General features: G+C 36.2%; 1 protein-coding gene across 2 annotated transcripts; it reads right to left on the bottom strand.

The window, feature by feature from the left end:
* Positions 1 to 15,293: 15,293 nt before the first annotated feature.
* LOC126075169 (natural killer cells antigen CD94-like) lies at positions 15,294 to 21,008 on the bottom strand. 2 transcript variants are annotated; one of them, XM_049882446.1, is made up of 7 exons: positions 20,963 to 21,008; positions 20,780 to 20,885; positions 19,064 to 19,195; positions 18,912 to 18,947; positions 17,389 to 17,540; positions 16,484 to 16,587; positions 15,294 to 15,673 (listed from the first exon to the last, which is right to left on the bottom strand). In XM_049882446.1, exons 2-7 carry the CDS (start codon positions 20,784 to 20,786, stop codon positions 15,553 to 15,555), a joined length of 552 nt encoding a protein of 183 aa, XP_049738403.1. In that variant the 5' UTR covers positions 20,787 to 20,885; positions 20,963 to 21,008; the 3' UTR covers positions 15,294 to 15,552. The 2 variants fall into 2 exon arrangements, with proteins under 2 accessions (XP_049738403.1, XP_049738404.1); XM_049882447.1 differs by lacking the exons at positions 18,912 to 18,947; positions 20,963 to 21,008 and having other exon boundaries at positions 20,780 to 20,962.
* Between the last annotated feature and the right edge of the window lie 281 nt (positions 21,009 to 21,289).

Here is a 21,289-nt window from a genome sequence, read left to right as displayed (position 1 = left end):
AAGCTAAAAAACCCATTGCCATGGAGTTGATTTTGACTCAGTGATCCTATAGGACAGAATAGGACTGTTCCATAGAGTTTCCAAGGAGCTCCTGGTGGATTCAAACTGCCAGCCTTCTGGTTAGCAGCTGTAGCACTTAACCACTAAGCCACCAGGGTTTTTCACTAAATTCGAATCTCAAAAGATATGACTGGGAGGAAGGGCAGAAACTATCTTGTGACCTGATATTCATTGACCTCAGTAAAAGGGGGAAAGCAGGGTTCAAACAATCATTTTAAGGTTAGCTAACGGTTGCGATGGCACTGGGTTACTGGGGTTTTAATAGTTGATCTATATTTCTTCTTTCTCTTCTCTTTGTGTGTAGCTTCTTCGAGTCATTTGCCTTTTCTGGAATCAAAATTGCCTTTCTATATGTATATAGAATAACTGCTCAGAATAAACCTATGTTCAAATTTCAGTGAGTTTTGATTATTTAAATAATCAAATTTTTAATTTTGATGTCAGAAGCAGAGAAAATTGGAGATCCATTCAGAGAAGATTGCTAAGCTGGCTGCCCAATTTTGTGTTGAGAGATCAAACACATGCTACCATGGGCCCCTTGCATTCAATTGCTTCCTCACCATGCCTGAGGAACTTGGTATAAATGGCCTGGGTTTGAGTGCCAAAGCAGTGGCACTGAATACTTCCCTTGGACTGTTTTTTTGACTTTCTAAAATGGCCTGAACAATTGCAGTCTTTTGTCTTTTAAAATACCTAGACCAACCTAAAACAAAAAAAAACCAAACCCATTGTCTTGATTCCAACTTAAACAAAATGCACGTAAATGAACTGAGATTGCACAAATTCTTCTTGACAATGAGGCAGAAAGTGTGGGGGCAGAATCTGACCTCCTTGGGCCTACCCTAAGGCCTGCAGCTTGTATGTGTATCCTCAAGAGAACATTTGAAAAAAGGACCCGTCTCAACCAGGTCAAGATTTTTTTTTTTTAATAATTTTTATTGTGCTTTAAATGAAAGTTTACAAATCAAGTCAGTCTGTCACATATAAGCTTATATACACCTTACTGCATACTCCCACTTACTCTCCCCCTAATGAGTCAGCCCTCTACCTCCTTCCAGTCTCTCCTTTCGTGACAATTTTCCAGTTTCTAACCCTCTCTACCCTCCTATCTCCCCTCCAGACGGGAGATGCCAACACAGTCTCAAGTGTCCACCTGATACAAGTAGCTCACTCTTCATCAGCAACTCTCTCCTACCCACTGTCCAGTCCCTTCCATGTCTGATGAGTTGTCTTCGGGAATGGTTCCTGTCCTGAGCCAACAGAAGGTTTGGGGACTATGACGGCCGGGATTCCTCTAGTCTCAGTCAGACCATTAAATCTGGTCTTTTTATGAGAATTTGGGGTCTGCATCCCACTGATCTCCTGCTCCCTTAGGGGTTCTCTGTTGTGCTCCCTGTCAGGGCAGTCATCGGTTGTGGCCAGGCACCATCTAGTTCTTCTGGTCTCAGGATGATGTAAGTCTCTAGTTCATGTGGCCCTTTCTGTCTCTTGGGCTCATAATTATCTTGTGACCTTGGTGTTCTTCATTCTCCTTTGATCCAGGTGGGTTGAGACCAACTGATGCATTTAGATGGATGTTTGTTAGCGTTTAAGACCCCAGACGCCACATTTCAAAGTGGGATGCAGAATGTTTTCATAATAGTGTTATTTTGCCAATTCACTTAGAAGTCCCCTTAAGCCATAGTCCCCAAAACCCTGCCCTTGCTCCACTGACCTTTGAAGCATTCATTTTATCCCAGAAACTTCTTTGCTTTTGGTCCAGTCCAGTTGAGCTGACCTTCCATGTATTGAGTATTGTCCTTCCCTTCACCTAAAGTCGTTCTTATCTACTAACTAATCAGTAAATAAACCTCTCCCACTCTCCCTCCCCCTCCCCCTCGTAACCACAAAAGTATGTGTTCTTCTCAGTTTATACCATTTCTCAAGATCTTATAATAATGGTCTTATACAACATTTGTCCTTTTGCCTCTGACTAATTTCACTCAGCATAATGCCTTCAAGGTTCCTCCATGTTATGAGATGTTTCACAGATTTGTCACTTTTCTTCATCGATGCGTGGTACTTCATTGTGTGAATATACCACAGTTTATTTAACCATTCATCAGTTGATGGACACCTTGGTTGCTTCCAGCTTTTTGCTATGTAAACAGAGATGCAATAAACATGGGTTTACATATATCTGTTCATGTAAAGGCTCTTATTTCTCTAGGGTATATTCCGAGGAGTGGGATTTCTGGGTTGTATGGTAGTTCCCTGGTGGCATTGTGGTTAAGTGCTATGGCTGCTAAGCAAGAGGTCGGCAGTTCAAATCCGCCAGGCGCTCCTTGGAAACTCTATGGGGCAGTTCTACTCTGTCCTATGGGGTCGGTATGAGTTGGAATCAAATCGATGGCACTGAGTTTTTTTTTTTTTTATGGTAGTTCTAATTATAACTTTTTAAGAAAATGCCAGATAGAGTTCCAAAGTGGCTGTACCATTTTACATTCCCACCAGCAGTGTATAAGAGTTCCAATCTCTCCGCAGCCTCTCCAACATTTATTATTTTGTGTTTTTTGGATTAATGCCAGCCTTGTTGAAGTGAGATGGAATCTCATCATAGTTTTGATTTACATTTCTCTAATGGCTAATAATTGAGAGCATTTTCTCATGTATCTGTTAGCTGTCTGAACATCTTCTTTAGTGAAGTGCCTGTTTATATCCTTTGCCCACTTCTTGATTGGGTTGTTTGTCTTCTTGTGGTTGAGTTTTAACAGAATCATATAGATTTTAGAGATCAGGTGCTGGTCGGAGATGTCATAGCTGAAAATTTTTTCCCAATCTGTAGGTGGTCTTTTTACTCTTTTGGTGAAGTCTTTAGATGAGCATAGGTGTGTGATTTTAAGGAGCTCCCAGTTATCTGGTTTCTCTTTGTCATTTTTGGTAATGTTTTGTATTCTGTTTATGCCTTATATTAGGGCTCCTAGGGTTGTCCCTATTTTTTCTTCCATGATCTTTATCGTTTTAGTTTTTATGTTTAGGTCTTTGATCCACTTGGAGTTAGTTTTTGTGCATGGTGTGAGGTATGGGTCCTGTTTCATTTTTTTGCAAATGGATATCCAGTTATGCCAACACCATTTGTTAAAAAGACTATCTTTTCCCCAATTAACTGACACTGGGCCTTTTTCAAATATCGGCTGCTCGTATGTGCATGGATTTATATCTGGGTTCTCAATTCTGTTCCATTGGTCTCTGTACTTGCTGTTGTACCAGTACCAGGCTGTTTTGACTACTGTGGCTGTATAATAGGTTCTAAAATGAGGTAGAGTGAGGCCTTCCACTTTCTTCTTCTTTTTCAGTAATGCTTTACTTTTCCGGGGCTTCTTTCCCTTCCATATGAAGTTGATGATTTGTTTCTCCATCACATGAAAAAATGTCATTGGAATTTGGATCGGAAGTGTATTTTATGCGTAGAAGACTTTTGGTAGAATAGACATTTTTACTATGTTAAGTCTTCCTATCCGTGAGCAAGGTACGTTTTTCCACTTATGTAGGTCCTTTTTAGTTTCTTGCACTAGTACTTTGCAGTTTTGTTTGTATAGGTCTTTTACATCTTTGGTAAGATTTATTCCTAAGTATTTTATCTTCTTGGGGGCTACTGTGAATGGTATTGATTTGGTGATTTCCTCTTCGATGTTCTTTTTGTTGATGTAGAGGAATCCAAGTGATTTTTGTATGTTTATCTTGTAACCTGAAACTCTGCCAAAGTCTTTCATTAGTTTCAGTATTTTTCTGGAGGATTCCTTAGGGTTTTCTGTGTATAAGATCATGTCATCTGCAAATAGAGATAATTTTACTTCTTCCTTGCCAATCCGGATGCCCTTTATTTCTTTGTCTAGCCTAATTGCTCTGGCTAGGGCCTCTAGCACAGTGTTGAATAAGAGCGGTGATAAAGGGCATCCTTGCCTGGTTCCCGTTCTCAAGGGAAATGCTTTCAGGCTCTCTCTATTTAGAGTGATGTTGGCTGTTGGCTTTGCATAGATGCCCTTTATTATGTTGAGGAATTTTCCTTTAATTCCTATTTTGCTGAGAGTTTTTATCATGAATGGGTTTTGGACTTTGTCAAATGCCTTTTCTGCATCAATTGATAAGATCATGTGGTTTTTGTCTTTTGTTTTATTTATATGGTGGATTACATTAATGGTTTTTCTAATATTAAACCAGCCTTGCATAAGGCTGGTATAAATTCCACTTGGTCGTGGTGGATTATTTTTTTGATATGTTGTTGAATTCTACTGGCTAGAATTTTGTGGAGGATTTTGATATCTATGTTCATGAGGGATATAGGTCTGTAATTTTCTTTTTTTGTGGGGTCTTTACCTGGTTTTGGTATCAGGAATATGGTGCCTTCATAGAATGAGTTAGGTAGTATTCTGTCCTTTTCTATGCTTTGAAATACCTTTAGTAGTAGTGGTGTTAACTCTTCTCTGAAACTTTGGTAGAACTCTGCGGTAAAGCCATCTGGGCCAGGGCTTTTTTTTGTTGGGAGTTTTTTGCTTACCGTTTCAATCTCTTTTTTTGTTATGGGTCTATTTAGTTGTTCTACTTCCGATTGTGTTAGTTTAGGTAGATGGTGTGTTTCTAGGAATTCATCCATTTCTTCTAGGTTTGCAAATTTGTTAGAGTACAATTTTTTGTAATAATCTAATATGATTCTTTTAATTTCAGTTGGGTCTGTTGTGATATGGCCCATCTCATTTCTTATTTGGGTTATTTGTTTCCTTTCCTGTATTTCTTTAGTCAGTCTGGCCAATGGTTTATCAATTTTGTTAATTTTTTCCAATAACCAGCTTTTGGCTTTGTTAATTCTTTCAATTGTTTTTCTGTTCTCTAATTCATTTAGTTCAGCTCTAATTTATGTTATTTCTTTTCTTCTGGTGCCTGATGGATTTTTTTGTTGCTCGCTTTCTATTTGTTCAAGTTATAGGGACAGTTCTCTGATTTTGGCTCTTTCTTCTTTATGTATGTGTGCATTTATCATATAAATTGACCTCTGAGCACTGCTTTTGCTGTGTCCCAAAGGTTTTGATAGGAGGTGTTTTCATTCCCGTTGCATTCTATGAATTTCTTTATTCCCTCCTTAATGTCTTCTATAACCCAGTCTTTTTTCAGCAGGGTATTGTTCAGTTTCCAAGTATTTGATTTCTTTTCCCTAATTGTTCTGTTATTGATTTCCACTTTTATGGCCTTGTGGTCTGAGAAGATGGTTTGTAATATTTCGATGTTTTGGACTCTGCAAAGGTTTGTTTTATGACCTAATATGTGGTCTATCCTAGAGAATGTTCCATGTGCTCTAGAAAAAAAAGCATACTTTGCAGCTGTTGGGTGGAGTGTTCTGTATAAGTCTAGGAGGTCAAGCTGGTTGATTGTAGCAATTAGGTCTTCCGTGTCTCTATTGAGCTTCTTACTGGAAGTCCTATCCTTCTCTGAAAGTGGTGTGTTGAAGTCTCCTACTATAATTGTGGAGGTGTCTATCTCACTTTTCAGTTCTGTTAAAGTTTGTTTTATGTATCTTGCAGCCCTGTCATTGGGTGCATAAATATTTAATATGGTTATATCTTTCTGGTCAATTGTCCCTTTATTCATTACGTAGTGTCCTTGTTTATCCTTTGTGGTGGATTTAACTTTAAAGCCTATTTTGTCAGAAATTGATATTGCCACTCCTGCTCTTTTTTGCTTGATATATTTTTTTCCATCCTTTGAGTTTTAGTTTGTTTGTGTCTCTAAGACTAAGGTGTGTCTCTTGTAGGCAGCATATAGATGGATCGTGTTTCTTTATCCAGTCTGAGACTCTCTATCTCATTCTATGAAGGCACCATATTCCTGATACCAAAACCAGGTAAAGACATCACAAAGAAAGAAAATTACAGACCTACATCCCTCATGAACATAGATATCAAAATCCTCCACAAAATTCTAGCCAATAGAATTCAACAACATATCAAAAAAATAATCCACCACGACCAAGTGGAATTTATACCAGCCTTATGCAAGGCTGGTTTAATATTAGAAAAACCATTAGTGTAATCCACCATATAAATAAAACAAAAGACAAAAACCACATGATCTTATCAATTGATGCAGAAAAGGCATTTGACAAAGTCCAACACCCATTCATGATAAAAACTCTCAGCAAAATAGGAATTAAAGGAAAATTCCTCAACATAATAAAGGGCATCTATACAAAGCCAACAGCTAACATCAGATGTTGCATTTAGTCCATTTACATTCAGCGTAATTATAGATAAGTATGAGTTTAGTGCTGTGATTTTGATGCCTTTTTGTGGGTGTTGTTCACAATTTCATTTTTCCACTTACTTTTCTGCACTGAGATGTTTTTCTTTGTAAATTTTGTATTCCTCATTTTCATAGTAGTTGACTTTATGTTTGCTGAGTTGTTATGTTTTTCTTGGTTTTTATTTTGAGTTATGGAGTTCTTATACCTCTTTGTGGTTACCTTAATATTTACCCCTATTTTTCTAAGTAAAAACCTAACTTGTATTGCCCTATATCGCCTTGTTTCCCTGTCCATATGGCAGTTCTATGCCTCCTGTATTTAGTCCCTCTTTTTGTTTATTGTGATCTTTTACATAATGACTTCAAGGATTCCCTGTTTTGAGCATTTTTTTCTTTTGAAGATTAATCTTAATTTGTTTTTGTGATTTCCCTATTTGAGTTGATATCAGGATGTTCTGTTCTGTGACCTTCTGTTGTGCTGGTATCTGATATTATTGGTTTTCTGACCAAACAATTTCCTTTAGTATTTCTTGTAGCTTTGGTTTGGTTTTTGCAAATTCTCTAAGCTAGTGTTTATCTGTAAATGTTTTAATTTTGCCTTCATATTTCAGAGAGAGTTTTGCTGGATATATGATCTTTGGCTGGCAGTTTTTCTCCTTCAGTGCTCTATATATGTCGTTCTATTGCCTTCTTGACTGCATGGTTTCTGCTGAGTAGTCTGAACTTATTCTAATTGATTCTCCTTTGTAGGAGACCTTTCTTTTATCCCTGGCTGCTTTTAAAATTTTCTCTTTATCTTTGGTTTGGCAAGTTTGTGATAATGTGTCTTGGTGATTTTCTTTTTGGATCAATCTTAAATGGGGTTCGTTGAGCATCTTGGATAGATATCCTCTCGTCTTTCATGATGTCAGGGAAGTTTTCTGCTAACATATCTTCAACTATTCTCTCTGTATTGTCTGTTATCCCTCCCTGTCCTGGGACTCCAATCACACGCAAGTTATTCTTCTTGATAGAGTCCCACATGATTCTTAGCGTTTCTTCATTTTTTTAAATTCTTTTATCTCATTTTTTTTTCAGCTATATTGGTGTCAATTCCCTTGTCCTCCAGATCCCCCACCCTGCATTCCAATTGCTTGATTCTGCTCCTCTGACTTCCTATTGAGTTGTCTAATTCTGTAATTTTACTGTTAATCTTTTGGATTTCTGAATGCTGTCTCTCTATGGATTCTTACGGCTTATTAATTTTTCCACTATGTTCTTGAATAATCTTTTTGATTTCTTCAACTGCTTAATCAGTGTGTTCCTTAGCTTTTTCTGTAGATTGTCTTATTTCATTTCTGAGGTCATCCCTGATGTCTTGAAGCATTCTTTAAATTAGTTTTTTATATTCTGCATCTGGCAATTCCAGGATTGTATCTTCATTTGGCAACGATTTTAATTCTTTAGTTTGGGGAGCTGTAGAAACAATCATGGTCTGCTTCTTTATGTGGTTTGATATCGACTGCTGTCTCCGAGCCATCTCTAAGATATTGTAGTGATTTATTCTACATTTGCTCACTGAGTCTTATCTTCCTTTGTTTTCTTTCAATACACATAGATGGGCTACTAGATTGCACTGTCTTTATTGTTGTAGCCTTTGACTCACTTATGTCCTATTACCGGCTGGTTTGGGCTGTTACCAGATATATAAGCCTAAGAGTCCATTCACTATTCTTGAGTAGAATCTGATTTTGAGTCATCAAGTGTGTGGTGCAGACTGTCACCTATCCACCTAGAGAAGTAGCGGTGATAGTTATGTGCATTAGATTCTAGTAGCAGCAGGGGTTCACACTCCGGGGGGGGCAGGATGCTGACAGGCTTCCCCCAAGTGCCAGTGAGGTAGGTGTGTCTCTATTCCTAAAGCACTTTGGTGGGTGGGCTCTGCAGCTGTACCTTAGGCCCCTAATGCAAGTACCTCTGCAGATTGGTAGATGTCACCCTCCTTAGACCCCTAAAGCAGGAGGCTAGGTGGTCTGGGGGGAGCTTTAGCCCTTAGTTCCCTGTTGTGGGTTAGTGAGGGCTCTGTTGAATACGCAGAGTTATCAGACCTGGGAAACTTGTCTTTCCAGTAATCCCCTAAAACAATTACAGTCAGATCCCTATCAGAATTGCCTTTGCATTATAATAGCCACCTTGTTCCCTGTAGGGATGAAAGCCCAAGACTGTGGATCACACATGTTTGGCTGGAGCTGGTTCTGTATTTTTAGTTCAATTAGGGAAGGATTTTTGGTCCCTGGGTTTTTTTGTAGCTGCTTCTCTCAGGCCAGGAGAATGGGTTAGGAAAAGACCAAAAAAAAGAAGAATCGCAGCACACATCACTCTCTGGCTCAGGAAATTCCAATGTTAGTGAAACTGTCTGGGAAGGGGAAGGGAGGGTTCAGATAAATAGGTGAGTAGCGCGCAGGAATATAGACAAATTTACTTATCTTGTTTGTTAATGACTGTTTTATCTGAGATTTCCGTGGGGTTTGTAGCCTGTGTGCTTTGTCTGGGTTGAGATTGTCCCCAAGGGTCAGGCCCATGTTCCATGCTTGCACTGTCTCAGAAGCCGTGGTCAGTTCCTCCACTCCTGGTCCAAAGCTCAGTGCCAAGGTTCCCTGGCTGGGACGCCGCACTCCAGGCTCCAAAACCATTTGCTGCCTCACGGTGACTTCTCCTCCTGTCAGCCACGTCACTGCACTGCCTGCGTGCACTGGCTGGGCTTCCCCCGAGGTCACTTTTGGAGGCTAGGGCTGCTTCCCGTGTTTGCGCCCTCTCAGGATGCCGTGCTCAGCTCCCCTACGCCCAGTTCATAGCCCGGTGCCAAGGTTTTCTGACAGGGACACTGGCTCCAAGCTCTAAAAACAATCTATGCTTCCCCGTGGTTGTTTGTTCTCAGTCTCTGTCACTCAGGTCAACTCTTTTGATCTGTGTTTGATGGTCAGGGTTCATAGATTGTCATGTATGTGATCAATTCACTTGTTTTTCTGAGCCTTTGTTGCAAGAGGGATCCGAGGTAGCTTCTACCTAGTCAGCCATCTTGGCCCTGCCCCCAGGTCAAGATATTTTTTAAAAATTAGAATCACAATGAAAAAATACCTACCTCTCACCTTTAGGTTTCTCTGTGTAGTAGAGCTAAATCACTTTTCTTAAAAATTATGATCTAGTTACAGGTTAAGACTACTGAGAAGAAACATTTTCAGAGGAAACAACTGTGTACAGTCATGCATCCATGATACGTCCTATGAAATAGGACATTATGTGATTCGAAGGTTGTGCAAACACCACATAGTCCCTGGATTACGAACATCCAATTTAGGTACAACCAGTAGTTATAAACCAACACCCATAAAGCCTATTAAATTAAAAATTCAAGGTACCTATTATGGTTTGTAATAACAAACAGGTGCTACTTCATGATATGCATCAAAACATTATTTTTATTCTTGTTGTATTACTATGTTAAAGATGTTTTAGTGTATCTGGAAGTGTTTCTTTGAATCTTTTTATGGATAGAAAGGTACACTATATGCTATGTATAACCTTATGGGACCACAAACATATATTCAGTCGGATGTTGACCAAACAGCTGTTGTGTGGTGCATGACTATATATACTTTTTTTTTCTCCTCCAAGGAAAATGATTAGTTTTCTTTCCCAAAATCAGTGTTTCTTTTCATTTCTTTCTTTGTCTCGGAATACTTTTGCACTCTTCAAACTTTAGGATGTAAAAGAGCTTGTGAGTGCATTGGCAGGAGGGGTAACTGTCAACATCGACCGTATCAGAAATTAAAATGGAGGAACATTTAATTAAAATGCTTGTTTATTAAATCATTTGGAGATGGCAACAATGAATACATTGTCCGTCGATAACCTCTTCTTGATAATATTGTGAAATTAGTTCTGACCTTGCAGACCCTCTGAGGTCAGACTTAAAATAAAGTGTCTGTTTATTCCAGAATATAAGAACATACTAAAGGACAAAACCTGGAAAGGTTTTTTATTTGTCTTCATTTAAAATTCTTGAGTCTGAAAGCTATGAAATATGTTAAAAACTTAATAAAGTTTGTTCAATTTTGAGTGTCTTCTTTCCTTGCTTTACTATTTATTGCCTTCACCTATAATATGAAAAATTATTTTTTTCTTCTGTGTAATCTGCTTAGGAGGCAAAGATTTTCTCTGAGTATATGTTAACTTTCATGCCCTTAACTAAGAAACCAAGCCACATGCCTTTGCAAAAGCTAAGTTTTTTTTTTAACCTCAACTTAAGTAATTATTGTTTCTCATTGACCTATGATAAACTCCTGATAACTCTGAAACTTCATGAAAAGCCACAAAATGATTTTTTTCTTGCTTTGCAAGGAAAAAGTGCTGGAAAAAAAATAATAACAAGGCTTATTTAATGTGTTATGAGTTGCATGAAACATGTGGCCAAATCGGGAAGAACTGACTATAATTTTCTTTGGTTTAAACTTTTATGTGTCAGTGTCTTCTCTTATTTTGCCTAATATGAGACAAGACCATAATATTACTAGTCATAATTTTGTTATCTTTTTAGTTGTTAATTCAGTTGCAACTTTGTAAATTTAAATCTAGCAGCATTGAATTCAAGGGGTTTCGAATGAGGGTTTACTTTACTTATCTCTAAGAGTTTCGTTAATATTCAGATGCTTAGAAACTTGGTAATCCTGGTATATTCTTGGTATATCCTAACTATGTGGTTTATATTCATATTACATTATTTCTTGGGATTATTACACGTTATATCTAAAGTTTTTTTTCCCCCACTAAGGTCTATGTTCATCCATTTTCAAAAACTTAGAAATTAAGGATAATCACTATGTTTAGAGATATTTTGTCAGAAGTTTTATTTTGGGTTGACTTTTATTTTGCTTTGTATTACTTTATAATGAATTCTTATCAGGTCTTTCACTTGTATGAATTATCATCAGTAATAAATTAACCATGGCTTTTTTAAGTTTCACCATCTACAGATAGTTCTTGATGATGTCTTGAAGGTCCCTGCAATAAACCACACACCAGAGTTTTTCCTTACAGAAAGGGACTAATAAAAAGACTACACCAGGTGTTTGGACATGGATTTCTAAATGGCACTGCTTATACCACTGCACTGAATCAAGATTTCCGGAATGATTATGGAGAAGTTGATGAGTTCATGAGCGCTGATCCAGGATAAATGGAACAGAAATTAATTACAGGACTGAGTGAACAAAAGGGTTATTATGGGTTTTATGTAGGGAGATATTACTTGATGTTTTAATGTTCTGTTTTCGGGGTAGAAGAAACTATTTCCTCTTTTCTCCTATGCTATGTATAATTTATAATAATTTAACAGGCTATGTTTATGCAAACAAAAATGGGACATTTATTATTTCTCCCTAAACTCTCCAGAATTGGAAAGCTCTTGATGAGTGATCTTATTTTTTATGGCAATATAATTATTTGCACAAGTTCAAAAAGAATCTGTCCTCCTTGTTAACAGGGCATATTTGAAAATCTCAGGTATATAGCCAAGCTTTCATTAGAACATCCTATTTGAGAATGGCGCTCAGAGAATCGGGTATGATAAGAACTCCCATCAAGGCAATTTATATAATAAATCACCATTCTTGCTACACTTATGCAAATAATAATGAACATATTTTAAATCAAGAAAAACTTTGTTTTCAGAGTGTCTTTTGGTTGGGAGGAGTGTGACCATAGAGAGAAATTTTGTTTCAATAGAAAGTTATGACAATTCTTCATGGACTATCAAATTTTGATTTTTGTTCATCGTCTTTGAGAAACCACAGACAACTAATGAGTTTATTTTCTACTTGTAGATTAGAATTGTTCTTTATGTCTCTATACATAATCAATTACCCAAAAAGAAAATATGGAAATACGAAGGAGATTAAGACTTAAGGCCATCAAATAATTCTCTAAACTACTATTGAATCAGAGTCCATTGACAAAGAGCATAAACTTACTGTTCTATAACAGCCATAATACCCTTAGTTACTGAAATTGATTTAAACTGTGTAAAAATATATATGTATTGTAAAGTTATGAATGATATTAGACAAAGTAGCTCTGTTAATATTATAAACAATGCTATGCTCTCTCCTTATGAAATAGTACAAAGATAATCACATTATAAAAGATTAGCTCTTGATTATTTACCTGTTTCCCAAGAAAGAGTTAGTACTTTAGTAAAAGCAGATTGTTGTGCAGTATATATTAATGACACCTAAGTGAAAGTCTGTTGCAAGATAGTTTTAGCAGAAGTTCATGATTAGAGATGCAATGCATGCTGCAGATACTTCTCTTTCATCTTCTTGTGATTTGTGGTCATGGTTAAGAAATTTGGCTTCATGACCTTTCAGATCATTGGCTTATACATTCTCTTCATTCTCAACTTTTATATTATTATCAAGCTACTAAGTACTTGGCATCTGAGGTCTTAAAAGCTTGCTAGTGGCAATCTAAAGTACAACAAATGGTCTCTTTCCAACTAGAGGAACAATGAAGATAAGAATCCAAAGAACCAGCAAGAATAATATATGCTTCACAAAAAGATACCCCACAGAACAGTACCTACAAGACCAGAAGAAACTAGATTGGTGCCTGACCAATGCTTAGTGATCAAAGATTCTAAGCAAATCATAACGAGAAGGGGTGAGATGTTCAAGAAAGAAATAGATAGATATCTTCCTTTGATTTTGGGGTTTTCTTACCCACAAAACCAAATATTCCCTTTAAAGAAATCCCTGACCCAAATTACTCCACCATCCATTTTTCTTTCACTCGAAATCGCAAATCTTTTCTTTTCAGTTTGAAGCCAGGCTTCCTAAATTTGACTCTCAAAAGATATGGCTGGGTGGAGGGGCAGAGACTATCTTGCAATTAATTTTCAGTAAGAAGGAGAGGGCAGGCTTCAATCAATTGTGTTAAGATTAGCCAACGGTTCATCTGTATTTCTCTCTCCTCTTCTCTTTATGGAAACCCTGGTGGTGTAGTGGTTAAGAGCTATGGCTGCTAACTAAAATATCAGGAGTTTGAATCCACCAGATGCTCCTTGGAAACCGTATTGGCTTGTTCTACTCTGTCCTATAGAGTTGCTATGAGTCAATATCAGCTCCATGGCAAAGGGTTTGTTTTTTCTTCTCTTTATTAAAAAAAAAAAAATCCCATCTTTCCTAGTTTCTTCAAGCCATTTGCTTTTTCTGGGATCAAAACTGGGATGCAAGCTCATTGCTCTCGAGTTGGTTTTGTGGGTAAGAAAACCCCAAAATCAAAGCAAGATATCTGCTATCTATTTCTTTAACATCTCACCCCTTCTCATCATGATTTGCTTAGAATCTTTGATTACTAAGCATTGGTCAGGCACCAATCTAGTTTCTTCTGGTCTTGTAGGTACTGTTTTGTGGGGTACCTTTTTGTGAAACATATATTATTTTTGTTGGTTCTTTAGCTTCTAATCTTCATTGTTCCTCTAGTTGGAAAGAGATCACTCGTTGTATTTTAGATGGCTGCTTGCAAGCATCCCTATATGCATGTGGAGGAAACCCCGGTGGTGCACTTGTGAAGAGCTATGGCTGCTAACCAAAAGGTCGGCAGTTCAAATCCAACAGGCACTCCTTGGAAACTCTATGGGACAGTTCTACTCTGTCCTATAGGGTTGCTATGAGTTGGAATCTACTCGACGGCAACAGGTTTTTTTATATGCATGTAGAATAATTGCTCAGAATAAACCTTATGTTCAAATTTCAGTGAGTTTTATTTTTTAACAATGCTATTTTTAAAAATTTATTAGAACATATTATTTTTCAAAACACATGGACAATGAAGCTTAAACACTTGAAATATACAGAAAGTGCATCACATAAGCTTTCTTGGTCCAGGTTTAAACATTTTGAAAAACGTTATGTTCTAATATGCATATTTCATTATATAACTTAAATGCGGTTTTCCTAAGTCAATCTACATACATAATGTGAAAAGTTCTCTTTGTAGATCTATTATATTTATAGCATGAGAAATAAAATGTAATAGGTCCTTTTCTCTTCCTGGTTCTGTGCATCTTAAAATCAACTTTGGGTTCTCAATTATTATCATTTAACTGAAAAATAAAACAAGAAATCCAATAGGGATGTCAATCTAAATTTCTTAAGATATAAATGCAATAGTTATAAAAGGGAACTGACTTTTGATGGCTGGGAGGTCAGGAAGATCCCAGTCAGGCTGCAGGCATCAGACTTCATTGCTGTCCCCAACCCTCCTTTGACATACTCAGAGAACCCTTCAATAAAATGGTTTTCCTCCACATCCTCAAAAAGGGAATTGTGTGGTAATTGATACATGACTTTTAGGAAAAGAGTTTTTTGGATTGATCGGATAATAAGATCTTCAATGCACATGTAAGTGACTTTTCCTGAAGGATAAACATAAGGCAGTAAAGGTCTGTGTGATAAAGAATAAAGTATTGTAAATTCGTATTACCAGGGCTTGGTTCTCTTTCTCCCTGCAAAATCTGGAAGCAATCATATGGAGATCGCCTATTTCAATGTAATGGCCAAAGACTGCTAGTCATTCTCCAGAATTCAGGAGCATTAAGGGAAGACCCATAAATGTGCTCCCCTCTTAGTGATGCACATGAAGATACTAACTTATGGCACTTTCATCTCTAAATTTATATTTCTATAAATAAATATCTAGAAAGAGCATTAAAATTATTTTTACTTTCAATAAAATGAGGTGAGGATGGGAATTCCCAATTTAGTATACCATACAGAGGTTGGCATACTATAAATGTGATACATTAAAAGGAAGTTGATATATATTATTTGGTGTTAAGTCAAATTTATTTCAATTTCTGGAGAGAAAATTTGCAAGAATACACACATAAAACTACATTAAATTTAACATTAAAACATATCCAATAAAATAAAAATATTCATAAAATTCTTTACCTTGATGCTTTACAGTTTCAGGTGTAGATACAGAAATTCCATCAATTTTAGAACAATGACATTTCATAGACATGTAAATTCTATTATAAGACACAATTTTTAACATTTTGCAGACCCCTACTATTACAGTAGATAATTAGAAATAATATGGGATAAAGGTATCATTCTTAGCAATCCTGGGCCTGCACTGCAGCCTGCCCCCCGCCCCACTGCATGCCCCGAGAAACACTTAAATAGGTTGTCGCTTACAGATATAACGATTTATTGCCTTACAGTTGCCATTAGAAATTTCCCCACTTAGACCATACAAAGTGCACTCCTCTGGATTTAAAATTTCAGAGAACAACGATCTGTAATAAGAAAAAAAGTCCACATGTAAGAAAAGGAAATGAGAGTATTTAGGGATAGCATTTTTTATTAACACATTTTTTAAAGTATTTGATAATTTTTATTAGCATATTGAAGCATTCATTTATTTTTTTCATACAATAATCACAATTTTCATAATTTCAGAGTACAGTATTACAGAAAACTTGAGTTATTTCCTCAATAATCAATAGTATTGAGGCCACAAATTTTTTGTTTGTTTTTTGTTTTTGCTGTTATCATTAATGGTCTTAATATACGATATGTTTTTATTCTATTTTGTTTAAAGATGTACTGGGTGATCTAGTCTATGAAGACAAATCAAAACATATAATTTGTCATTGAATGATGTTACAAATTCCATGTTTATAATGAAAATAATATTCAAAGATTACATAGATACAGAAGATGATCCCAGAATATTTGAAACATGGGAGGGTGCTAGAATATTGGGCTCCCACAGAATAAAGGAAAAATGGAAATCACACTTTTGCAAACTACCTCTGTGTATCTGAGCATGTTTGCATACATGTACATATTTATGCATCTTTGCAAATGCCAAAAAAAAAAAAATCATAATCAAAAGTTATTTTATGGGCATAAGGATAGCAACTTTCAAGTGACTTGGACATGAATTTGGATGTTTTGGGTTGGACTAAAATTGTATTCTGTTGTACCTAATCTCTTTTCTGTAATCTCATGCCCTAGACATATTACCTTAGTGCAGTGTTCCTGGTCTATCTAAGGATAAAATTATAAAAAGTAGAAAAGGCACCAGGCTGCCAGAAACTTACAGATCCTGGGAGAGAGAAGAACCATCCTCCCACAGCCAGGTGCCACGTGTTTCATTATAAGAGAGTCCAATCCAGTAAAAATATCTACTAGATTTCAAAAAATCCTGCTTGGAAACAGAGACAGACATATTAACCTAATATTAATCTACTCAGGGATTAATGTACATTAGACTCGGCCTATCAATCATGCAAATCAAAATCCTCTTTAACTTCTAATTTAGAAGGTACAATCACAGGGCTCCTCTTTCTCGTTTATCAACCCATTCATTTACGAGATAAAAATACCACAAAATCTCACTTCACTACGGAGTAAACAAGGTCATAAAGGGAATACTTTCTTCACAGGGGATGACCAGTTAAATTTGATGGCAAATCAACAGTATCCTGAAGGATATATCTCATGGATATAATTTACTAAGCTTATACTAAGCACAGGTTCTGCATACAGCTAGAGAAATTTTCACTTTTTCTTATGAAGTGGATTTTTTTAATGATAATATCCTCTATAGTGGTTCCACATTATATCCCAAAGACATGGCAAAAGGTGCATAATTATAAAAGAAATTAGAAATTCAATTAAAAGAACTAAAAATTACACTCATTTAGTTGGTTCCTTGAATGAGTAAAAGTAGTGATCTAGCATTTCTTCTTTGTATTCTCACTGAAAAGTTTCTTGTACTTTATTTGACATCTTGATTTTTATCCCTAAAAAGTAAAACTTTGAGGAATCTTATGTGGGTTTTATCATGCTTCATTCAAGGTACAGGACATTAATAGGTCATTTGCTCAAATTTAACCACCTGTTTACTCTCTGATTAAAAACTTGAGTGAAAGTATTTAGCTTATTTTGTTGCTATGTTTTTCTAGGCCAAACAAAACGTGGAAAAGCAAAATAAAGTACATGCCAATTCATCTCTGCTTTTTAGATGAAGTAGACTGGAATTCTGAGAAGCGCAAGAATTCCTACTTTCTGCCCAAGTGTTTTTTCCATTAGAAATGAAATAACAGTTGCATCGGTACCCAATCCACTTTTCTGGACAAGAGCAGCAGTCAGAGTCTAAGGGAAAAAATAAAATATGGTTGATGGCACTGACATTTCAAAATTTCAATGCTATTTACTCATTCAAAAATCATTTTTTATTCATATTTTCTACATATATTCTCTGAGAATCTACTATAAATGTACACATGCACAGGGTGTTATGTTCAGAGAAAATTAATGTGACCAAGTTAGATATGACTTTTATTCTCACGGAGATTATATTGTAAAGATAGTCAGAATTATGTAATTTCCAATCACTTATTAATTTCATTGACTAATAATTTTGGAAGGTACACAAGAAATTCAGTATATTAAAACAGCATGTAGCAGAGCATGAAATGGGTAAAGTTAGAAGAATTTTTTTTAAACGATTGACACAATGCTGAACTAAGCCCTGTAAGCAGCAATTAAATAATGCAAAATAGAACAAAAAAACAAACCAAGCCCACTGCCATCGAGTCGATCCCAACTCATAGCAACCTTACAGCACAGAGTTGATTTTATAACCCATAGGGTTTCCAAGCCTGTAATCTTTATAGAAGCAGACTGCCACATCTTTCTCCCACAGAGCTTCTGGTGGGTTCAAACTGCAGATCTTTCAGTTAGCAGCCTAGTACCTAACCACTGTACCACCAGGGTGTCTTAAATAAATGAAAGAGATTTAAATGGAGAAAGCATTTTAGCATATATCCTAAGTCAAGAAAAAAAAAATACAATGCATTGGTAGAGTTCTGATTTTTTTTTTTAAATCAAAATAAATAAAGCAATTAACTTGTCTTTACAGGTTGTAAGAGACAGTGTCTTTGGAGTTTCTGATCCTCAGTGATAAAAGTCATGGCACATGGTAGTCATTCAATGAATGGCTCTGAAGTTGTTGGGATAAAATATGAACGAAGTTCTACAACAGAAGGTGAGCAGCATATAAGAAACAACATTCAAAAACTTCTGACTCTCCTGATAAGCAGGATTTATTTAGAATTGCAGAAATGTGAGCACTAAATTCTGAGTCTGAGCCTCCAGCAGAAGCAAATGTGAAGAAATAGGAAAGTATAGGTTATGAGAAAACACAGGCAGATAATCAGGATTAACTGTAATATTTACTGCTGTTTATTTCTAATTTATTGCTTAATGATGAGTTCTCACATAGGAAAAAAACAGCTGTCATTTCAAAATAATATTTTCTTTATTCCTTTAACATATAAGTGATGTACACTCAATGTAACTTAATCATTTTTACATTAGAGAACAATGGAATGAGAGTGTCTTACAATTAGGGAAATGAACGTATATAACTATGTGTAATATTCCATCAAGCTGCGTATGTGAAAAACAACGGTCCATTGTTATCTTCTAACAACAATAAGACTTCCAAAGTATGGTGCCTACCTTCCTGGAGTTCAGTGATGGGTCCTGGAGAGAACGCTATAGGTAGTGATTAGAAATTCACATAATTAGGTACAGACTTAAGTATATCTGTGAGATAATAAAATATTACACATCAGTAAAATGAAACCTGTATTACTAAAAGATTTTATCACCATTTTGATCTTTATAAAGCCTTGTGTAGTGAAACTTAGAATTTTTCAACAAAATTCCCAAAGTAGCCGCCAACAAAAGACACACTACTCCTAAGGTCCCGGAAATCAGCCTCCATGGAGTGGTCTGAAAAACTGTAAAAAAGAGAGATAAGGTAAAGACTTAAAGACAAACACAAGGAATGGATTTCTTAGAAACAAGCCAATTAGATTCTAAATTTTTTTTTATTTGATTTGATAACGAAGTCATTTTGCTAATGAAACTGAAAAATGAAAACATTCCATTCAGAACTTTAACCAATACCAACATCTGTATGCAGTGTACTCTATTATTTAGTGAGATTGTTCATCCATTTACTGCCCTATCAGCTCTGTCTCTAGAAGACAGTGAGTAAATTTACCATCTATTTTTAAACTGGCAAAGAGCATAGACATCTGGAATAAGAAGAGAGCAAGAGGCTCCAACTTATGGTTTATGAGCTTCCAGGAGAGACATTTACTTTTATTCTCTCAAAAAAAAATCACAAGGTAGAGAGTATGATCACTATTAGGTAGATGAGAAAAATGAGGGTCCTAGAATCATCTTCTATTCTCTTGGGATCAAAGCGAGTAAGTAACCAAATCAGAAATCAAATTAAAGTGTGTCTAGACCTAGAGTCTTTCATTTAACACTTTCTGGCACTGTCACTGACAATAACACTCTCTGGAGTGTGCCCTTCTGCTAATCTTAATGCAGGCTCTGCTCTGAGAAATGTCTTCCTGCTCATAGCTCTGTGGAGGTATAATCGGCAAGAGATGAGACAGGAGCACTCTGGACCTGGTTTGGAAAGTTCCACGACTCATGCTAATACCTTGAGGAACTGGGTTCATTTCTCAGTACATTGAATTATGATATATGAACAACCTTTATTATAAGAACAGTACATTTGCTCATACCCAAAATTATTTGTTTATAGACTTTTGCCCTAGAACGAATTAGCCTTGGGTGATTCTGCGTTAACATTATCACACTGCCAACAAGTTTTCATTAACAGCAGCATAATATGTCAGCTTCTTAATCTGAGGGATCTTTGCATGTTACAATACAAATGGCAAGTTTTTAATATTAAAAACATATGTTTTATATTAAAAAATATAACACTTTTTAACATTGCATCAGTAATATTTAGCATCCTTTTGGAAACCCTAATGGCATAGTGGTTAAGAAGTACGGCTGCTAACAAAAAATAGGCGGTTCAAATCCACCAGGCACTCCTTGGAAACCCTATGGGGCAGTTCTGCTCTGTCCTGTAGGGTAGCTATTAGTCGGAATTGACTCGAAGGCAAGGTTTTTGTTTTGTTTTGTTTTTAATCTATAACAGAATTATGTTGATCACAATTTAACCTGATAAATTCGGTTCTCATTCGGAATATAGAAGTAGCTCTGTCAGAACCCACTCTTTAAACCTATTGGAAAAGCACCACAAAATGATTGCTAAGTACCAGAATGAAGAATCAGAAAACTAAAATTAATGTGGAAAGTGCTGACACATGGCAAACCTAATAATCTACTAAACTCAAAACTCACTGCCGTCAAGTCGATTCCAACTCATAATAAAAAATATCCACTATTAATTGTACCTATTTCTCATAAAGCAGTGCCCTGATATCGGTCATACCCATCAGATAACCTTTTTGGCTATTTGTAGTTCTTAAATTCCTAATTAGTGACACACATACCTGACATGACAAAGGATGCTTCCAGGTGGATGCAGGGAAGGCCCCAGGAGTGCTTGTTGGAGAAGAGCAGTGCTGGATCACAGAGCTGGGCTGTAAGCCAAGGAATCTAAAAATTGTATATGGTAAAAATGTAAAATCAAAGAGAAAGAGAAATTGTGTATTTGAATGATGCTCTTGAATCACCTGTTGTTGAGCCACATATGTATAGCATGAGCAAGAAGCAGTAAAACTACCAGCTTCTAAAATGTTCCGGATATCACAATACAGGAAATCCTCACTGTCCTTTTGTAATACAAACCTTATGATTAGCATAATAGAAGGTGAGAGGGAGTTTTTTAAATCTTTGAAAATCAAAATCATCTAGAAAAAATATACTTAAGCCATATAAAAGCACGGACAAAAGAAGGTAAATTCACTTTGTGTGATAAAATTCTGCAAATAATTTTTTTTCTTTTAATAAAAATAAACAACTACTGGGTGTTCACATATTGCCAAACAGTGTAGAGCACT

This window comes from Elephas maximus, chromosome 4 (assembly GCF_024166365.1).
Source record: "Elephas maximus indicus isolate mEleMax1 chromosome 4, mEleMax1 primary haplotype, whole genome shotgun sequence".
Taxonomy (NCBI): Eukaryota; Metazoa; Chordata; class Mammalia; order Proboscidea; family Elephantidae; genus Elephas; species Elephas maximus.
Note: the sequence above shows the minus strand (reverse complement) of the source record. Positions and strands in the feature narration are given on the sequence as shown.

Excerpts from the sequence above, each read along its gene's own strand:
- LOC126075169 (XM_049882446.1), bottom strand. Across the intron at positions 16,588-17,388 it reads TAAAAAGCAGAGATGAATTG|GATTTTTTGAAATCTAGTAG; the intron begins GCATGTACTTTA and ends GTTTCCAAGCAG. Across the intron at positions 15,674-16,483 it reads TCTTCTCTCTCCCAGGATCT|ATCGTTGTTCTCTGAAATTT; the intron begins GTAAGTTTCTGG and ends TTCTTATTACAG.